The 19,833-nt window shown below is 41.6% G+C and overlaps 1 protein-coding gene across 5 annotated transcripts in view; it reads right to left on the bottom strand.

Moving 5' to 3' along the window:
• The window catches only part of dnajc6 (DnaJ (Hsp40) homolog, subfamily C, member 6), a 37,651-nt gene extending 18,824 nt beyond the window's left edge, over positions 1-18,827 (bottom strand). For 2 of the 5 annotated variants that reach the window (XM_071486180.1, XM_071486182.1), the window contains exons 1-5: positions 18,470-18,827; positions 13,814-13,982; positions 6,705-6,840; positions 1,194-1,243; positions 418-566 (exon numbers count right to left, since the gene is read on the bottom strand). In XM_071486180.1, the coding sequence (XP_071342281.1) occupies positions 418-566; positions 1,194-1,243; positions 6,705-6,840; positions 13,814-13,826 (348 nt within the window). In that variant the 5' untranslated portion in view covers positions 13,827-13,982; positions 18,470-18,827. Of the gene's footprint in view, positions 1-417; positions 567-1,193; positions 1,244-6,704; positions 6,841-13,813; positions 14,405-18,469 lie in introns of those variants that run through there. The other 3 variants (XM_071486177.1, XM_071486179.1, XM_071486178.1) reach the window with 2 other exon arrangements.
• Positions 18,828-19,833: the final 1,006 nt, after the last annotated feature.

The following is a 19,833-nucleotide window of genomic DNA, read 5'->3' as shown; positions in this document are numbered from 1 at the left end:
GTACCAGGCTGTTAACACGTTTATTTCTGCTGTAAAGTTGAGCGTTTTCACATGGGAGTCTGTGAGGAATGACTCGCTTTTGGATGCAGCCTCAAGTGGTCATTCAAGTAACTGCAGTTTTTGGCACTTTGGTGTTGGCATTATTTTGAATACCAAGAGGTTTCTGCTTGGGTAAAACTAATTAGAGGCTTCACTTTGAGTGCTTTCATAGTTTATGAGCACATATAGTAACAGCCCCCACTTAAAATTCTGGCAGACCAAAAATAGCCACCAACTTACAAATGAGTCCACATATCTCACTCTGGTGTTCTAATATTCCAGGAAGTGAAAATGCAACAACCCCTAACAAGTCAGTACAAGCTAATAAATCTGTCAAGGCTTCATCTGTGGCCTCATGAGGGAGTGCCACACACTCACCCGGTTGGAGAATTTGGCGCCGCGGTAGTTGCGCTGTGATAGGTTGAAAACAGTGTAGTGGTCGGCATGGCGACTGTCAAGGAAGGAGCGGATGTCCTCCACGTGGTTCTGGTAGCCAATCTGTACTGACTCAGCTGGATAGGTCATTACTGAAAAATAAAAATATATATATTTCAGCAGCTGGATGAGATTGAGATTTCATTCACTGTTGGTAAAGATGTTTACATACACAGTGTATAAAACTGGCTCACACTGACAATACCCTTCATGTTCTTCTACTGTTGACGACAGGTCTGCAGAAGGGTGAATTGTAATATGGGAGGTGGGTCACGCAAAGGTCCAAATTAAAGCATGATTGACTGTGGCTGCACATAAAGCAGGACTGGATGGAAGCCCTCGGGTGACAAAAGTACAGCTGACTATGTCCTCTAAAGGATGCACTGCAGCTCCTCACGCTGGAGTGTGTAATGCTGTTAGCAATTAGAGAATGAGAGCAGGGGATGGAGGGAAAGCTGAGGGTGCAGGTATCTGATGTTTATGTGTGAGGATTACACATGAGCTTCCATCCCACTACCTTATTATCATGGCGTGCACATATAAAGCACTTTAACCTTGAATGTTTCCACATGTAAAAGAAGCTGTGTCTGTGTCGTTGGACATTGAGCAATAAATAATTATTGGATGTCATTTATTTCTTGTGTCATTGTTAAAGTGCATCCACACACACTGCTCACACATGAACAAAAAGTCCATTAGAAACAACCAAATGTGTTTACCTATGATCCGTGATGTGATGTAGGCTATGTCCAGCTCCCCTTTAGTGTACCTGAAACAAAGAAATAAACCTTAAGAAGATGAATTTCACCAGCTTCTTCGTGCAGTTCTTAAAACACAAAGCAAGCAAGAATAAAAACAAGAGGAAAAACTACAAGCAACATCACTCATACACTGATGCCCAAACAACTTTTTGAAATTTTATTTGCACAATATTTCTAAACACAACCCACCTACTTTTATATTGTATTATAGGTATACCATTATTTTAGTGTATCAAATACAGCAGACACATGTGCGTGTAGTTGTCAGACAATTTGAGTTTTAACTAAGGATGGTCAAAAGATGCCCCGTTCTTGACAAATATCAAATCTTAAAAAAATGTAGATCAGCATATGAATGGCCAGCATCCAATAGGTTGATCCACCTCATGTCATATCATATACCTATCCCATACATAAACCTACACCTGGTTATGTAATGCAGTGCTTGAAAATTAGTCTGCTTTCAAGAGTAAGCAGGCTAAGTGTGCCTTATGATTTTCTTCACGTCTACATATTCCAAGTAAACACACTTTTGGATATCTTGCTTCCCTCTTCAGTTTTCCAAAAATACAATAATTTTCAATGTCATGTGGCCTAGCCTTGAAAAATACATATTACAGACAAACAATGTGAGTTAGATCCATCAGAGAGAAGGTGGGAGGAGACTGTGGTGTCTGTGAGACCTCCATAATGAAGTAATTGGACCACAGTTCAGGTTTCTATTTTGATCCCATTCTGTGTGTTTCTCCCAGACTGAAACACAGACTGTTGATTTCACAGGCTGACATCAAAGGCGACAGTTAACTCCAAAGAAAGCCAGTGAACAGACAACCTTATCTATTTCATATTGCTAAAGAACATATTGATTAATTCCTTGAAAAAAATAGGAATGTTTAAATCATTTAAGGATTATATTATATATTTTAAGGAACTGAAATTTTAATTTCTACCGTTTTGTTGTCCTTTGTTTTTGTCCCAGAGGTATAGAGGATATTGAATATGCTCTGAGTAAACCAGTGGTTTTACCTGCTTTCTCCTGAAATAGCTAGTGGGCTATAAGAGGAGAGAAGCAGGTCAGGTGTCAGGTTTAAATGGTCATAGTCATGTGACAGCCATGCAGTATACAATAAGCAGTCTCCCTGGCCTCTGAGGATAGAATTGCAGCCAATTAAAATGTACTGCGAGGTCCTTAAAAACATCAACTCTCAGAAGATCATGTACAGTAAGCAGCAATATTTATCCAGCCATTTTAATTAATATGGAAGTGTGCAGACCAGTTGAAATACAACTGTAAAGGAAGCCAAAGTTTTCTTTTTATCACATTTTTTTTTTCACTTCATCATGGAAGGGAATATGGAGGATCAGAAAGGTTGAGATCCTTTAATAATAACCAATCTCCTCTGACATATCAAATAATGAAATAATGTATGGATGATATTTAATTTGGCCTCTTGGTTAGCTTAATTCATTTTCAAAATACCTTTGGTTCAACTATTTTTATGGTGTCTCATCTCTTTCTAATTTGTAATCGCTATCATTTAACGTGCCGTCCGACGCTTACTGCTGTGTTTAGCTCACTGCAAGCTGTGCACTTATACACACAGAGGGCAAAATAGTGACAACAAAAACACGCACATATGACGCAGATACCCACGAGCACCAGCGCCACGCTGCCTGATGTTTATGTTTCCTTACTGGGAAGCAAACATCAGGAGCACAACTGCCATTTTAGGCCAGATTACATCAGTAGAGAGCTGCTCTAACTGGGTCCCAAGTGATTGTGCATAAACACACACACACACACACACACACACACACACACACACACACTCAAACAAACACAGTATAAGTGGGTCAGATTCCATTGGACATTAGATTTGAGCTCTCTATATTTTTTTCAGGCTTTTCTCAAAGATTGTGAACAGCATTTAATAGCGAATCTGCTTCATAATAGATACTTAAAACAAAAGAATAAACCAGTGTAAGATATTACAGAAGGACCAGATAATCTTTGCACTGCAACCCACTGACCTCTGGGCCTGATTTAACTTTTTTCACTCTTAACCGAAATGCTGCTGAGATGACACCAGATTTTTTTTCTAGCTGATCCTGAATCATTTCATCACAGTTGTCTTGACTTGATTTAAATACGTTCTGGACAACGGAGGGAGAACGACAGAGTGACAGATAGAGAGGTCGACAGAGTGTGGTGCTAATGAAATGGGGACAAATGAGTGAGTGAGCACGGATGAAAACCAGTGAGAGAGCGAAACTATGAGACAAAGCAGAAAGGAGAGAGAGAGAGAGAGATGAATGTATGTCTGACGGGGTGGGAGGACGAGGGGGGTGAGCAGTCTGGGTCCAGACCAAGGACACTGTGCCTTTCACAAAACATGAACAGCCATCCAGACCCCACTGCTGCTGTGTTTCTCACTGTCGAGTAACACGCTGCTGCAGATCGGTTCCCCTGCAAAACTTCTCTTCGGCCAGGTAAACAAACAAGCTGGCTGCTTTAAATAATTCAGCAACAGCCCTTTGCCTTGAATACAGATGAGAGAGAAGCAGAGAAGAAGTCTTGTTAGGTGTTAGAAGAGGGTCTGGTTAACACCTGTGTTCACAGGGGTTTAGCCTTAAAACAAGCTTCTTTCATGTTCATGTCAATAAACTGGTGTGAAACATTCCAGCTGCAATAAAATCCTCCTCTACTGTGTACGAAGGCAGCATAATGTGTAATTCAAGTGAAATGTCTGCCAGGGGGGTAAACAGCAATCAGAAGCAGGCAGTGAAGAATGACAGCTGGAAACAAGGTCAATGACAGTGAGTCAAAACAGTTAAATATGAGTATGAACCGTCAAACCAAAACAATGAGCTAAAAGACACCAACATGCTCCGTAGAGCTGAGGGAAGCTGCAGAGTCAGATTGTCCCAGTTCATTCAGTGATGTGATTCACGCCCTGCCATTCCTACCTGCCCCACACTGTTGTATTTGCAGTGTTGTTTTTTGTCATGATTAATTTTTTAAACTGGTCTGATTCTTCGACTAAAAGCCACCTTGTTTTCTCCTAATAGATGTGTGGATCTGATCCATCAAATCCAAGTTCCATAAGTTTTGGCTTCTTGTCAGTTCTAGCTGGAAAAAAAATATCAGAAGTGTCAGGGGCCATTACCCTCTGAGAGGTTTAACGATCTCAAGCAAATGGTGCTTGACTGGATTATTTATCATGGATAAGAAAAATCTGATTTTTACTATCTTCAAATCATAGAAGGGTATTATGACTTTGTTGAATTGCCCTTTTTGCAGGATGACAGACAGCAGGCCTCCTCTCACACCAGAGTCCTGCACCGCTTTATTATATCCCTCTAATTAACTGCTCCAGGTTTCGCCCTCACAGACACAACACGGGCACACCCCTGATGCTATGATCCTATAAAATCCTACCTGTAGATCCACCATATAGATAGTGATTGGTATAGCTCAGTTCACCAGATGCTTATTTATTTATTTCAGCCAGTTGCCACGGTAGCCTGCCTCCCACCACCCCATCATCCAAACCACCCACTCGAGCATACATATACAGTCCACACAAACACACACCACCAAACGCTGGGCCCTGATGAAATGAATCCTTCTGGATCAGCACTGCACTGGCCATTTGGCACAATGAGCTGCCATGAATAATTCAGCAAGGAGAGGTGTGATAGACAGCATGGAGAGGAGAGGAGAGGAGAGGAGAGGAGAGGAGAGGAGAGGAGAGGAGAGGAGAGGAGAGGAGAGGAGAGGAGAGCAGGAGTTTACCAAGATGTGAGCGGCAGAGGAGGGGAGACACAAGAGAGGAATAACCATGATCAAATTTGCTGAGTCAATAGTGAGAGCCGCTGTGTGTGTGTGTGTGTGTGTGTGTGTGTGTGTGCGTGTGTGTGTGCGTGTGCGTGTGTGTGTCTGACAGTACAGAGGCCCCTTTGTGCTGCCCTGTGCAGATGCCTGTGCACAAACACACTGGGACGACCGAGCCGTGCCAGACTCTGCTACCTCGCTCCATCCACACAGCTCTGTTTCACTGTAAGCTGCTGGAGAATCACTTTAGATTGTAATCAACAACTGAAACAACATTCGGTTCACCCTAACCCATTTGATTTTTATAAGATGAATATATCATATAATATATAATATATATTCTTCTCTAAATATCAAGTATATTTTCCAATACATCACTTGCTACAGGCAATTACAACAGTTTTAGGCATTTCAGATGGAAAGAGGGCATGTTGAATATTAAGTGTAATTAGAGACAAAGGATGCAAGCAGAGACATGTCATCAGCTCACATCATCTTTGGTGTCATTCAGATTCTGAAAATGTAGCCAAAAATACTTTAAAGGAAGCGGAGGAGGAAGAAAGTGGGGACCCAGCTGCAACATGAATTTGGGGTAAATATGTTTTTCAGCAGCAGCATTATGGTGGTTGTCAGTGTACTCTGTCTCCTTTCTTGTCATATCCTGACTGTTTGATTTGTAGATGTGGGCCAGAGCTACAGTCACATTGTGGGACTCTGGCCTTCAACTTCTGACACTTTCAGACTTTGACACTGACTTTGGTTGCTGAAGCTGTAAACTGGCTGCTGGTTTTTCTTGTCAACACACTGTCTTTGATATGAGGAAGCCAAATGCCAAGCCCATCCTGTCACAGAGCTGATGTTCATCTTCTGGTCCTTCACACACTTTCCAACCGGAGCCAAGAAAATTACAGGCGAAAGCAACAGTAGTTTAGAACTGCAAATGAAGCAGTTTTGCCATTTGCACCACCAGCAGATAATGAGGGTCAATGTGTCCTTTGTCATCCTGATGAATTTGGAAAGGAAAGAGTGAAATGATGAAGCTCTTAACCAGATTTTATTTATCTGAAGAAAGAAAAGGGGATAGGGATTCAGAGGCTGAAAGGAAAAGTAAAATGCAATGTAGGTAGACTACGTTTACCAAGTGCTGTTCAGAAGTACTAACAAGAAAATCCCGTTCAAAAATTAGAGCCAGGCTACCACGTCCTTTTGGCTTTTGTGAATCTAGTGATCCCTGATCACATCTGTGATGTCAAACACAAACCCTAAACTAACTGATACACAGTAGGTTGTATTTTCAGAGGCGTTTTTGTGATCTCATAGATGTTAATGGTCTGTCTGGAGAAGTTGTTTGTTCACAGTAAAAAAAAAAAGAAAATCCCCAGAGAATGAAAATCAAAATTTTCCTATGTGATGCTTAGTTTTCTAGTAACATAAACAAACATTGCATTCTTGTTTGTCATACATATTGTTACAGCTACAATTTGTGCTAATACTAAACTTAAATGTAGGGCTTGGTCATATCATGTTATGTCGAAAAATCCCACACTCAGAAGCGATGATGTGACGGCATTTAGTGAGTCACGCCAGTAAAAACAGCTTGCTATAGTTGGAGTATGAGTACAGCAGTCACTTACGTGGCAACCTGATGCATGACCTTGGTAGAGGTGTCCTTCAGCGTGTCCTTCAGGTTGTCCTTGAAGTTGCTGAAGAACTTCCCGGCTCCTCCCTTCACCATATCCAACAGTCCTCCACCATAATTGGCATCCATATCTGGGAATGACATCAGCTAATCAGAATCCAGGGGGAAATAACACGCACATTGGGACACACACTGAGGATGCCAACACTGTTGAACACTGTTGAAAACCTCCTATCTTTCATATTTCAACAGAAAAATAGCAGCTATTTTCTATGCAGATGATGTATTTTAAAATGTTCGATCAGTGCTTATTGAAAATATGCGATGCTTTAATTCTGCACTGCAGTTGAGTGGTGGAGGTTTCCATTTGACTTCAGTGACGTATGAATGAGTCACTGGACAACACAATGTGTGTAGGTGTGAAAGAAAGATGAACAAGACACACAATGAAATGGGTACCATCTGGAGCTGTACATTGTGTCTCTGTGCGTGTGTGTGTGTGTACACTGTAAAGAGTTAGCAAGTATTGGAAGAGACCCAAGTGTCTGAGTCAGCATCCCTCTGCTGATCTGAGAGTTTCTCGCTCTCTCTTTCTGTCTCTCTCCACTCCATATATCTGTACATAACAACCACAGAGGCATCACCTGAGATGTAATTTGGCAGTGCTGACAAATCTACAGATATTAAACATGATGCAGCAGAAAATCACCCACAACGGGGATTTTCAGTGTCTAGAGTCTCCTCTAAACACCCGAGTTCATCATAAACTTCCTGCTTCTTGTCCACAGGAAACCACCCACAGACAGTGAACCATTTTGTGCTCCTCCTCCTTATCTGGAACCGGTCGGCAGGCTCTTTGAATCAGTGGTTCTCATTGTGGGGACCTTGAGGATAAGGTGCCGGCAGATGGTTCATTATGACGAGGTACTATAGTGTCATTAGCTGGTAGTTGGCCACTGTTTAATGCTGTAGCCACTAAAGAAATAACCTACGAGGAATAGATAATTGGCTATTACAGGTCATTTTTGCTTTATGCCAGTTGGCCACTACGGTAATTCTGCCTGGACACGATGTGTCCACTCTCAGATTAGCTGCTCTTCAAATGTGAGGAAGCCTCTCCTGTGTGTCATATCTCCTTTTCTTTGATGAGGAAATAACTGTAATACATGGTTGGGTTAGGGTTACATCTTACAAAGACTGGGCACAGGACAGATTCCAGCAAAATGAGGAATGGTTCATTTTTAAAATTTGATTCAGTAGAAATCCAACTTTTTAAAGAATAACTTTCACTCTCACCCTTGTTCTGTCCTCACTTACAGTGCTGACAGTTATCTCACTCATAATCCTCACAGTTCAATATTTTTTTTCTAGATTTCATTTGAGGACACATTCTAGACTGAGTTTAACACCAGACTTTGATACTTAGACACATACTTACAAAGACATTACACACAGTGGCTAAGAGGAAATCTGTCTAGACAGAACAGCGGGCTGTTGAGATAAAGTTTCCTGCATATTCGGAGAGCAACTGCTTTCACTTTTTCTATCTCTTTTTCTTTCTCTACTCACTCCATCACAAGCCGTACTTGTCTGCTCTTGATTCCTCTTCTCCTCTCTTTCCCTGTCTTGCTCACTTCATCTTTCCCTCCTTCACCATGTGTTAGATCTGAGACGATTCTTCACTAACTTCCAAATTTAGGCTTTTCATTTCTGACTGCAGAGGCCCGATGTGTGCGACAGTCATTTATTTTTCTACTGAGGAATAAAGGTCCCGCTTGTTCAACTCAGGCTGAACAGCATATGATCCACATTTGAAAACTCTAATGAGACCTCGCCTGTGGCAGTCGAGATTACCAGTGGTAAATCAGGTTGAGCCAACTACATTGCAGAGAACGTTTTTACTTGTGTGTCACACAGTGACTTAAGCATAGTAATGATTGAAATAAAAAAGCGCCAACCAGGTTATCTCAGATTGAGCTTGAGAATTTCAGCAGAAAACATGTTGGGAACTTTGAATGAGAAGTTTGCAAGATGTGGTTATGAATCAGACATGGGAAGATGCTACTGTAGGATGCTACTGTAGGATCCAGTGTTTTGTGGCTTGAGAGACACTCTACATTAGGTTAAAAGTCAGGATATCTCAGGCTCTGTGGATTTGATGTCTGTCTCTTGTGAGTCCCCCAACTTAATAAAAGTGCAATGCAAAAGTTACTCTTTAAACAAGCTATTTGTAAGTCTTGCCTGTGCCGCCGAACGTGGTTTATAGCTGGGAGTGGGTAGTGGTGATTGTGGTTTGACAAGAGCTTAAGCCACTGTTATGTTTATAATACAACAGGTTATAATACCCCCTCTGAGCAGTGCTATATCATCAGGGCTGACTGGAGGCTACAGTGAGTCTCTATCGGAAAATGAAAACACAGGCCAGGGCTAACTGGTTAGCATGCCAGCTTCAGTAGAAGAAAAGACGAGATAGAAAAAAGAGTTAACATTGGTGTTGCTTTGCACTGCTGGAGACAGCTGTTGGCGAGTAAAGGAATTATGTTTCAAGTTTGAAGCTTAACTGACTCTTATTCATCATGTATTAAATTAAAGGAATTGTGCATTTTTCATTTATCCTTTTAGATCTGAAAGAGCTACACCAGCCTAAGGTCATTCATTCATTCTGAAACGGGTAGCTGAAAACCACAAAAACTAAGGTTACAGGGTTTTTACTTAAGTAAATCCTTTCTAAGTCCAACGTAACTATATAAAAGGACCAAGAAAGAATTAAAGTGTACTGACCCTTTAAACTTTGCAACCTTTAGCAGACAGCAGGCCTAATTTTTTTTAACATCTTGTGAAACTGCACCGCACAGATGCACTGTCCTCAGCTTTTTGAGGTGAAACTTTTTGTGTGTCCTTGGGGCATTTCATCTTCATTTTTCTCTACAGAAGAGAGTGTTGACACTTGGTGAGAGAAAATAGAAGAGGCCAACATGCAGCAAAGGCTAAACTCCCCCCAGAAAAACATGCCCCAATTTTTTTAACAACAAAATTACAGAAAATAACCCTGTTAACCCTGGAACTGAATGAATGAAGTCCTGTTCATTCATCCTGAACTATGTCTAAATATTTATTCAAAGGAATATTATGAGAAATACTGTCACTAGCTGCTACTGCTAGTTGTTTCATATTTAGTGTACAGACAGGAAAGTGGTATCGATCTTCATATCTTACTCTCAGCAAGAAAGCAGGTAAGCATATTTTCCCAAATATAAAACTATTCCTTTATTATAGTAGCTGGACCGCTACCCCTGCCTTCTTCAGGCAACACTTTAATTTCACCAGTAGGTTTTGGTCTATTTTAAACCTCCTCACTATGCAGACTTCCCAGTCAGTGAGCAAGACGGGATGTATTAGAAAGAACCTGGATCCTGCTCTGCCTTGAAATCAAGAGCTAGGGGAAGCTCAGCCTGAATCTGCCAATCATGTTTGATACCTGCACAGGTAGAGAGGCAGCTGTGATGATGAAGGAACAAATGTGTTTCAAAGGAATCTCATAAACAGAGAGAGCTGTTCCACGAAAACAGGCCCAGACCAATAGCTCACCCCTCCTCAACCGCCTCCTGTCGCTCTCACCGAGTCGACCAATAGAAAGAGAGGGAGGAAGAGAGAGAGGCAAAGAAAAGAGAAGGGCAGTTCTAGTTATGTCCAGAGGGATCAGTGCGCTGTCTGAATATGTATCCCTCCTCCTACAGCCCTAAACCCTTCGCCCTCAATATCCGGCTTGGTCTATCTGTCTATCTGTGAGTGACACATATGCACAACAATGAAGCTGGACAGGCAAAAACACTGCACTACACTCGATCTCACTGCTACTGCACTGAGCCCGGCCTTGTTGCATCCAGGACCTGAATGACTGCAGGATCAACCCAGACTCTAATCTGCTTAATTATAGATGCTGCTGATGAGACAAGGAGTGTATGATTAATCCTCTACTATAAAGCTTAACCAGAGGAGTATTACACTGCTTTCAGTTGCAAGAAAGCTATTACTGGCCGGTAAAACTATGACACATAAAAGCAGTGACAATAAGTAGGTGCAAGCTGAGAGATAAATAGTCAAAGTTTTGTATAAATGGTCTAAAATTCTTATTTTATAATTGTGAAAACTGCTTTGCCTAGTTTTAAAATATGGAGAAACAAACATACAACTGGATTCGACTAGGATTCTACATTTCTTATTTGAATTACAAGGCTTATGTGTGTCATGATTTTTTTGTTGCAAGTACATTGTGCAACCTCAACATTATAATTTGACAAAACAGCAACAACATCTATGATTCTAATCCCATCGATATATTAGCTCTCCTTGATACAAGCGCTGTCCTGAATATGTAGTGTCCAAACAAGCTCATAAATTTCTTTACTTCCAAAGATTACAGCATTGTTTTTTAGTTTTCATCATCAAATGTAATAGGTCTGAAAAATTCTGTATTGACGAACTTTAGCAACAAATGAATTATTTAACACTGTAGTCAGGTTATGTCATGGCCAGTACAACACACTGAATCGATCCAATCCCTTTTTTGTGTCCCAGTGAGCCACGACAGTGTGACAGGAGCCAGCATGCATAATACCAGGACCCTGAAACTGAAGAAGCGAAATGCAATTCAGCCATGATTGATTTTATTATTTACACCCGTGCTTTTATGACACGTCAAAATGCTTTGCATGAAAAAGGCCTATTGAAGGTCTGGTTGTTTTATCAATCAGAATATAAACAAGGCAAGACAAGAGAGGGGAAACGCTTTCCTTATTTACAGGTGTATGTAAAATAATATTTCTCAGCACTGATGAGAAATAAGCGGTATTGCTATCATGCTGAAGACTGCAGCCAAGTTAAAAGATGAGCCTGGACTAACCGGCTAACCCTCTTAATCCAATGTTACAAGAAAAATGTTTTTCTAGTTAGTGTTACTTTTAGCGCTGAAAACCACAACTAATTATTTTTATTTGTTATATTTTTTTTTCCTTCATTTTTAAAGCATTAGATGTTATAGTACAGAAATAATAGGTTATAAATCCTGATTGCTACTCGTCTTTGGCCAGTTCATTTGCAGATGTCAGCTGCAAGATGAGAATCAACGAAAGATAGATAAAGAAAATCTCATTTGGTTAGCAGAATGATATTTTTCATCCCATTAATCATCTTTTGACCTCTCAGATTCATCTCACAAACACTTGGGCTATTCAGAGTTCGACCTAGCTTGTTTGGGGACAAATAACAGTGAAAATATGAAACAGCTGACTTCTAGCTCCCTATCATTAGGCTATGGATAAGCAAACTACAGGTCATATGTTTCTTTGAGTCCCATTGCCAAAATAATTAATTTGAACCTTTTTAGATAACTGGCCTCTATCTGATCATTTCCAAACAGCATCAAATACTCATTTAGTTTCATTTAGTATTGTTTGATAACTTTTTATTCTCCAAAGATCATGTCCATCTCATTTTCTTGTGTTGTTTTCCATGCTATAAATTATTATATATTATTATATTATATAAATAATTATTATAATGATATAAATTAAGTGTACCTTTTCCTCCTATCTATTTTATCTTGCATCCATGTCTCTGCATGTCTGTATGAATCCGCCTGCTTGCTTCCCTGTTGATCTGTTAGCCGGTTTATGTGTCTCTATGTCAGTGACCAGATGGATGTGGGAGTGTGCAGGCTGGTGAGCCAGCTACAGTGACGAACTCCGCAAATACAGACACCAGGAGAGGCTCTGATACAGACTCTGTCAGGTAATACAGCCACAGAGAGTCCAGCCACTCACAGAAAGAGAGAGCAGTACGTTAGCAGCGCAGAGAGCTCAAGGCTTTGCCAGAAAGATCAATGGTTCCTTTGAATGGGTCTCCCTCCTCCTAGAGTGCCAACCTTTACCCCTCAAATGCGGGTTTTTGTGAATGGCACAGAGACAGGCACACATGTACATCAAAAAGACCAACCTGGCAGGCCCAGACAGACATCTGACACCGGAGTCCCCCCTCCCTCCTCTTCTCCACCCCCATCCCCAACCTCAGTCCCCTTCCCTCATTGACCCTCCCACCCTCCTCATCCAGCTTCTTTTGTTTCACACAAAAGTTCATCCCTGGAGGCTGGCTGACTCCACAGAGCACTGCAGTGAGGTGAACACAGGGCAGAAACAGGCACAAGCCTCATTCATAGTAACTGTGAGTTATTGTGACTGAATTTAGTAAAGCATGTCAAGGATGTGTCACCAGATGAATGACAAACAGACGTATTATAGCATCAGAAAAAAATCTAGTTTTCTAGTTTTAATTTGGCAGATAATCCATTATCTATGCCCCTTTGACTTCTAAACTGAATATATCTTGTTCTTCTGCTCCCTAAAACCAAAGCAGGACTTATACCTGTTAACAGATGAGATAGCCAGTAGAGCTGGTGAAACCACTTCATTCTAAAAACCCATATGAAAAGGTAAGGAGGAGGTGAGTGTCATTATTATAGTAGATATCACTCAGCATCTACTGGAAAATGAGTTTGTGTACATATGCTTCCATATTTTTTATATTTTAGCATATGGACACTAGAATAGAGTAGTATATGCTACTGTACGTGTGCATATTATCTGAAATATTCGGGACACTCAAAATATATGCAAAAAGAGGGTCTACAAAGACTTTTGGACAATTTATACATCTTTAAGTGTAGTCTTAACTGTGGGTCAAATGCATTAGTATTGGTTTTCTCTTACAGGAAGATGTAAATTACTGGTTAGCACCTCATATAAGAACAATCTTGCACAAAACCCATGGCACTGGGATATGTCTTCACATTTATTCTGCATGCAATAGCCCGTGGTTCTATTTAGGTGGGGTCTGGGAACCACCCGGAGCCCTGGAGGGGAATCCAATAGGTGCATAGCATCATTGCACACTTTCATTATTGTTAGCTGTTGTGCTGACCATTGCTGCTCTTCAGCAAGACAGTTAGGCTGTAGGCCGCATTGATAGTGTGCAGCCTGAAGTCATCACCATCTTACTCAAGCACTCCCCATGCACGTCAGTGTTGCCGGTGGCGGTGAGGACTCTTACCTGAGCTGTCCATGGTGCTGCAGTCCTCCTCTCGCAGCGGGGCTGCCTTCGGTCCAAGGGTAGCCGCTATGGAGCCTCCGAGTGAGCTGCTGCTGCCGCCGCCGCCGCCGCCGCCGCCGCCGCTGTTCCCCCTGCCGATGCTGAAGCTATCTCCGCTGCTATCGACCAACTGCAAAGATTCATAGCCATCGTAACTGGTCTTTTTCTTGTAGGCCCCCAGCAAGCTCATTACCGAAGGACACAAAAGAGAAATTTAAGACAAAAGAAGCCCCAAAAAAGACGTGGGAGCTGCACCGAAGGCGCCGTCGCCACCGCCACCAGCACCACCACCACAGCCGCCGCCGCCGCCGCCGTCGCTGCTGCTGCTGCCGCCTGCGCTGCTACTACTGCTGCGGCTACCGAGTGCACCACATGTCCGAGGAGGAGAGGACGACCGGTCTCCTCTGTTCTCTCTGGAAGCAAATATTCTGGGTGGTCTCTCTCTCCCTCCCTCCCTCTCTCTCTCTCTCTCCCTCCCTCCCTCTCTCTGTTTCTATCACCTCCTCTTTTCCTCAGCTCCGCATTTTACTACGACGCTGCTGCTGCTGCTGTCGCTGTAGTCCCCGACTGGGTAAGAGGAAAATGCACCCCAACACACTGTCCTCTCATGTTATTGCTGCATCTGTTATTCACACACTCTAATATGTGGATAAGCATATTCCTACTAAAGTGGATCAAAAACGGGACATTTTCACCTAAAAACCTACAAAAACAAGACCCTATGGAGATATTACAGGATACCATAAAGTCAAAATAAAGTCAAAGTGTCATAGAAAAATCACTATAAGTAAACTAACTATAATTCAGTAAATTATGGTAATATAAGTGATACCAATGTAAACATGCCTTACCACAGACACATATAGCCTAATCTATAAAATAATACTATAGAAATATTATATTTGTTTTTGGTTGTGAAGCTTAAATTCTCAAATTCTGAAGGTTTTCACTGAATATTACCTTGATTCATCACAACATTTGAGGAATTAAGTGGGCTATAATGATTGTTTTCTTCATCTTTTTGATCTGCTGATTATTTATTGATTAATCATTCATTGTTTTGTCTATAAAATGTCAGAAAATTGTGAAGAATGGCCATCACAACGCCCCAGACTTCAAGTCTTTAAATTGCTCATTTTGTCCAACCATACATCAAAAAACCTAAAGATATTAATTTTTACAATGATATAAGACAAAAATGGTAAAACTGGTACCAGCAAATTGTTTGACAATTCTGCTTTAAAAGTGAAGTCAAATGATTTATCAGAGTAGCTGTCGATTGATCTTCTGTTATCAAATCACTTCATTTTTAAGTCAACTAAAAACTGCTGCATTTCAAAGCAAGACAGATGTGTCATAATTGTATTGATGGATGATGTTTGCATTAACAGTGAGTGTACCGTATGGTCAAGAGGCACAGAAGACAAAGTGTGTCAGGAAGTATGGAACTTTCAGTGCCATCTATTTAAAAAACACAAGTCCCTTGGAGGAAAGTGCATATAAACGCATGGATCTCTTGAGTTCATTTAAAAAGCCCCTCCTGCTACAGTGCTACAGTATGACCTGCTTTCTGGGTATAAATAAGGAGCAAATTATGAGTGTGGGCCTAAAACAGAGCAAAATTCTCATTTGAGACCTGCACTGAAAATGAATGAGGACCCCATCATGTAAGATTAAAATAAGAGCAGTATTGTTTTCAACATTGCAAGACAACAGCACCATGCTTTGTCAGAAAAAGGAAACTCACTCCGCATCACAGGGAATTTTCTCACTCTCTTCTCGACTAATAGCAGCCTTGGGTGTTAGTAGGCTCTTTGTAATAACATTAAAATCTAACACATTTGTAATTATAGCTCAAAATTTGTAATTTTCGTGTCATTACCCAGGGGCCAAGCAGGACAAAACTCTGACCACTGATGGTATGCTTCCTTCCTTAGCCTTGTCCCCTGGCAACGGAAACCCTGCATGGTTCTGAAAAGAGGACATGAGCCTGGGAAACTCTTTTTCGGAGAGCAGACGGGAGCTCAAAGCACAGCGGGAACTGAATGTCCAGAAGGAGGGAATGATGGACCCGCCATAACCGGATGCAACGTGCTGCCGCTTCATTGTTGCAGTGGAGCTTCCTGTCTTGTTTCTGACCGTGCCTACTGATGCCCTCGTGAGTGTGCATGTTTATGATGCTTCAAAATCTCTGCCACATCCCAGCAAGATCAAGGATTTTGAACATCACGTCAAATACATGTCTGCTTTTGTTTGATTTTCTTTCTCTCTCAGGTCTCATTTGCAAAAGAGATCCTGATCTCAATGAGATTATACAGATACAGCATCAAAAAAAGCAAATAGAACTGAAATTATTAGCATTTTAATTGTTAAGTCCATCAACCAAAAAATTTGCTATGGACTATTTTGTTGATCAATTAATAGCTTCACTAATTTTTCAGGCAATAACACAAAACATTAACTATGGCTGTTCAAAAGAGTGGATTTGGTGCTTTTCCTTGTACAGTATGATACAGTATGATAGTAAACTTAACATCCTTAACAAACTATTTAAATATACCCCCCTTTGGCTCAGGGAAATTATAGGCTATTTTGCATGTTTCACTGTTTTCAGGCAAAAGGTGCCTGAAAACTGATTAATCCTAAACAATCATTAATCAATTAATCAATGAGGGAAATAATTGTTAGTTGCAGCCCTTAAAGCAAATGTTGAAAAAAAATTACCTTTCAACTTGAACAACACTGAATTTATAAACAGACTATTCTTTAAAAAAAATCTTTGTTGAAAGATATTTTGGTCTATGTCAGACTTCTGGCTCTTGCTCTGGATTACAGATCCTAGTTTCACCCTTATGGGTGTGGGGCAACTATTGCATGCGTGTGGGCAACTGGCTCACAACAAAAAGGAAATGCCCATGTTGCACCTGCCTTCGTGACCTGCACTGCTATCAGTGCCACTGTAAGACAATGTGTTAAGCTGCTCTTATGTACAAACCAAAGACCTGTTCTACACTGAGGATTTGACATTACACTGGAGGAGCTCTTATGATGACTTTACATCCCTCTTTTAGGTATCTCTTTAAAAAAAAAGCCTTACAGTGCCTACAGCACTCCATGCCCTTTTAACTGTTTTATGACATTGCTGCGATGCGATACTGACCATTGGAGCTTAAAAGAAAGCTGTATCACTGTTATCACTGGTTTTTTACCATCATCCTCAAGGATACACTGAGGATTAATGATTATCCCCATAACCGTTAAAGCAGAATCCAGGAATCTGCTGGATCAGCTGCAGGACTCACTTGACAGGACAGACAGAGGACTTCAATCTGTGATTGAGGCTGTGAGACTTTTGACCCTGTAATCCAAGGACTCTTGTCCTGGTTAGTAAAACCTGAAACATAACAATCTACAGGGAACACCAACGGTGGCTGACTTTACGGACTGAAAACTGGAGGATCACAGTTTTCATCAGCAGTATCTATACTGTTGAATGCTGCTGAACATCACAGATTTCCTCGCTGTTTACTGACTCTAAGTCCCTTCCTTGACCACAGAAAAGTCTCTTATACCCTTAGTACACCTACTGTTTTATTGCACCATAAAGCAATATGAATACTAGACCTACGTTCTACACCCTTACCAGTAAAACCACTTGCATTAAACTGGGTGTCTATCTCATTTGCCTGATTTAATCTACTACACTCTTGTGGATGGACAACACCTCTGGAGCAAAAGCTGACTCAGTGGCTCATGGTGAGAACATGAAACCATACGGAGCTGCGTTAAGCTGCTCATGTGACGTGCCTGCCTACGCTGGTGACGTATCTGAGCGCTATTGGACAGCATGAGAGGAGCTGTCCTCTCAACATATCGGCTAGAGCCAGCCCTGGGAGATGAAGATGGTGATTCTGATAATACTGATGATGAAGAGAGAGGAGACATAACTGAGGTCTGTTGTAGATCTCTGACACCCTGGTGTGGAAATACAGCCCATAAAACTGATCTGCGGACAGGGTGCCATGCGCCTTTAAAGGTGTCCTGAGATGCCGTCACCATCATCAGCTGACAGAAAAATCCAACCTTCCCACTCATTCATGTCATTTATCCTTAGGGGGGGTGAAAAAAAGCAACAGTAGCAATGATTCTCGTGTAGAAACGATAAGACATGTCACTAATCGCGATGTCAAATAAGACAAAGGGAAAAATAAATCGACAGCCCTGACAAAAATAACTCAAATGATGTCATTCATTCACAGTCGTGTGCGCATTTGGTCCAATAAAGGCCAAACAGCACAGAGACAAGTTTGTGATTTTAAATGTACGTGTCACATAATTGAAAAAAACAAACAAACAAAAAAACCAGATCATTTCCTCTTGTAACAAGTGCATGTCGATGATAACATCTCTGTCCGCCGAGCAGAGATGCGCTGTGGGGGAGAGGTGGTCAGAATTTCCAGAGGCAGCCTGATATTATGTAACATCCACACACAGATCATGATGCTGTCCTCCGCTCAGACTGGCCCTAGACACAAGACAGCCTATAAAACATGACCCTTCATTCACATCAAATGAGTAAAAAAGATATATAGGCTGCGGTCCTGCGGATGACTTTACCTTGCAGAGCGCTTTCTACCATTCTCCCGGGAGCGCCGTCTTGTGCCGCGGTGGAGATGCGCTTTGAACCCCGGCTCCGCTCACAGACACCGACCTTTGATTTGTCATTCGCTGCCAATCAAAGGTCAAAGCGTTAAACGTCCTGTGAGACGCGCTGTCCTGGAGGGGTTCCCCCCGGTTGTTCCCAGATAACCTGTGGATAAACGTACAGAGGAGGCCCCAGACTACGGCATCATCATAAAATCACATTTTTGCATATGAGCTAGAACCAAGGTACCGCGATGGCGAGTGGTAGATTTGCAGAAGACGTGGATGGGCTTACACGGGCAAGCTGGAGGGGGTGTGGATGTTCGTGGATCTGCAGAGCAGAAACTGCGCCGCTCGGTGCATCCTGCCTGATGCCCGGTAAAACCCGGAGCGGACTTCAGAGACCAGCTGATCAAATGTCGAATTCGGTGTAGGAAATCTCTAGAACTGCAGTAATGAAGAAATCAATGCTGCTGATAAGCACCTGTATTACAATAATTATTATGGAGAAAAACGTAGCTTTAAGCAATTTTTGAGGTCACAAGAGCAGAGCACCACTTTCCTACAGTAGAGGTCCCCATAACAACAATGATCAAGGGGGGATTAGAAAAAAAAAAAATCTTGAAACTAAACACCAGTTGTGTTGCATTTCAGGTTTTGCACACACTGTGGTAATAATCCCCCTGTTATTCAGGTGAGAATGCTGTTCCTCATCCAAATCTGCGTCTGGGATCATGCATGCACAACAGAGCTGCACCTTCTGTCAAAGGTAAACACAGCTGATCAGGCTGTAATCCGTGACAGTGGAGCAGGAGTTCCACCCGAGCTCTAATGCACATGGGGTTTATTTACAGATCTGAGAGGATTAGACCCGAAAGAAGGAGCTATATTAGAGCACTATTCCTATGTACGTGTATGCATGCATGCGTTTTCCACTGTAGGTCGTGTGTCAAGTGCAAGTCTGCACACCGTCCTGCTGCTTCCTGTTTTTCTCGCATGATATGAAAGCTCAAGGAGCAAAGAGGGGAGGAGCAAAGTGGTTCCCATTATTTTTGTGTTTGCTGGACAGAAAGCAAGAGAGAAAGATAGAAACCTAAAGCTGGTAGAATATGGTGCATATCCACAGATTATTTAGAGACGTATAGCACACCAGCACTGTAAACCCATACCTGATATAATAATATAATATGATATGTAAAATTGTTTTTAGGGCTGCAGCTAATGATTATTTCCCTAAGTTTAATGTATTGTGTTTTTTGGGGTTTTTTCGTGATCTTGCTTACACTATGTTTTAACTGAGAAATAAATGTTAAAAGCATCTGCTGTACAGACAAATC

Source organism: Trachinotus anak, unplaced genomic scaffold (assembly GCF_046630095.1).
Source record: "Trachinotus anak isolate AG129_WGS33_773 ecotype Australia unplaced genomic scaffold, CSIRO_AGI_Tana_v1 ptg000010l, whole genome shotgun sequence".
Lineage (NCBI taxonomy): Eukaryota > Metazoa > Chordata > Actinopteri > Carangiformes > Carangidae > Trachinotus > Trachinotus anak.
This window is presented reverse-complemented; position numbering and strand designations above follow the sequence as displayed.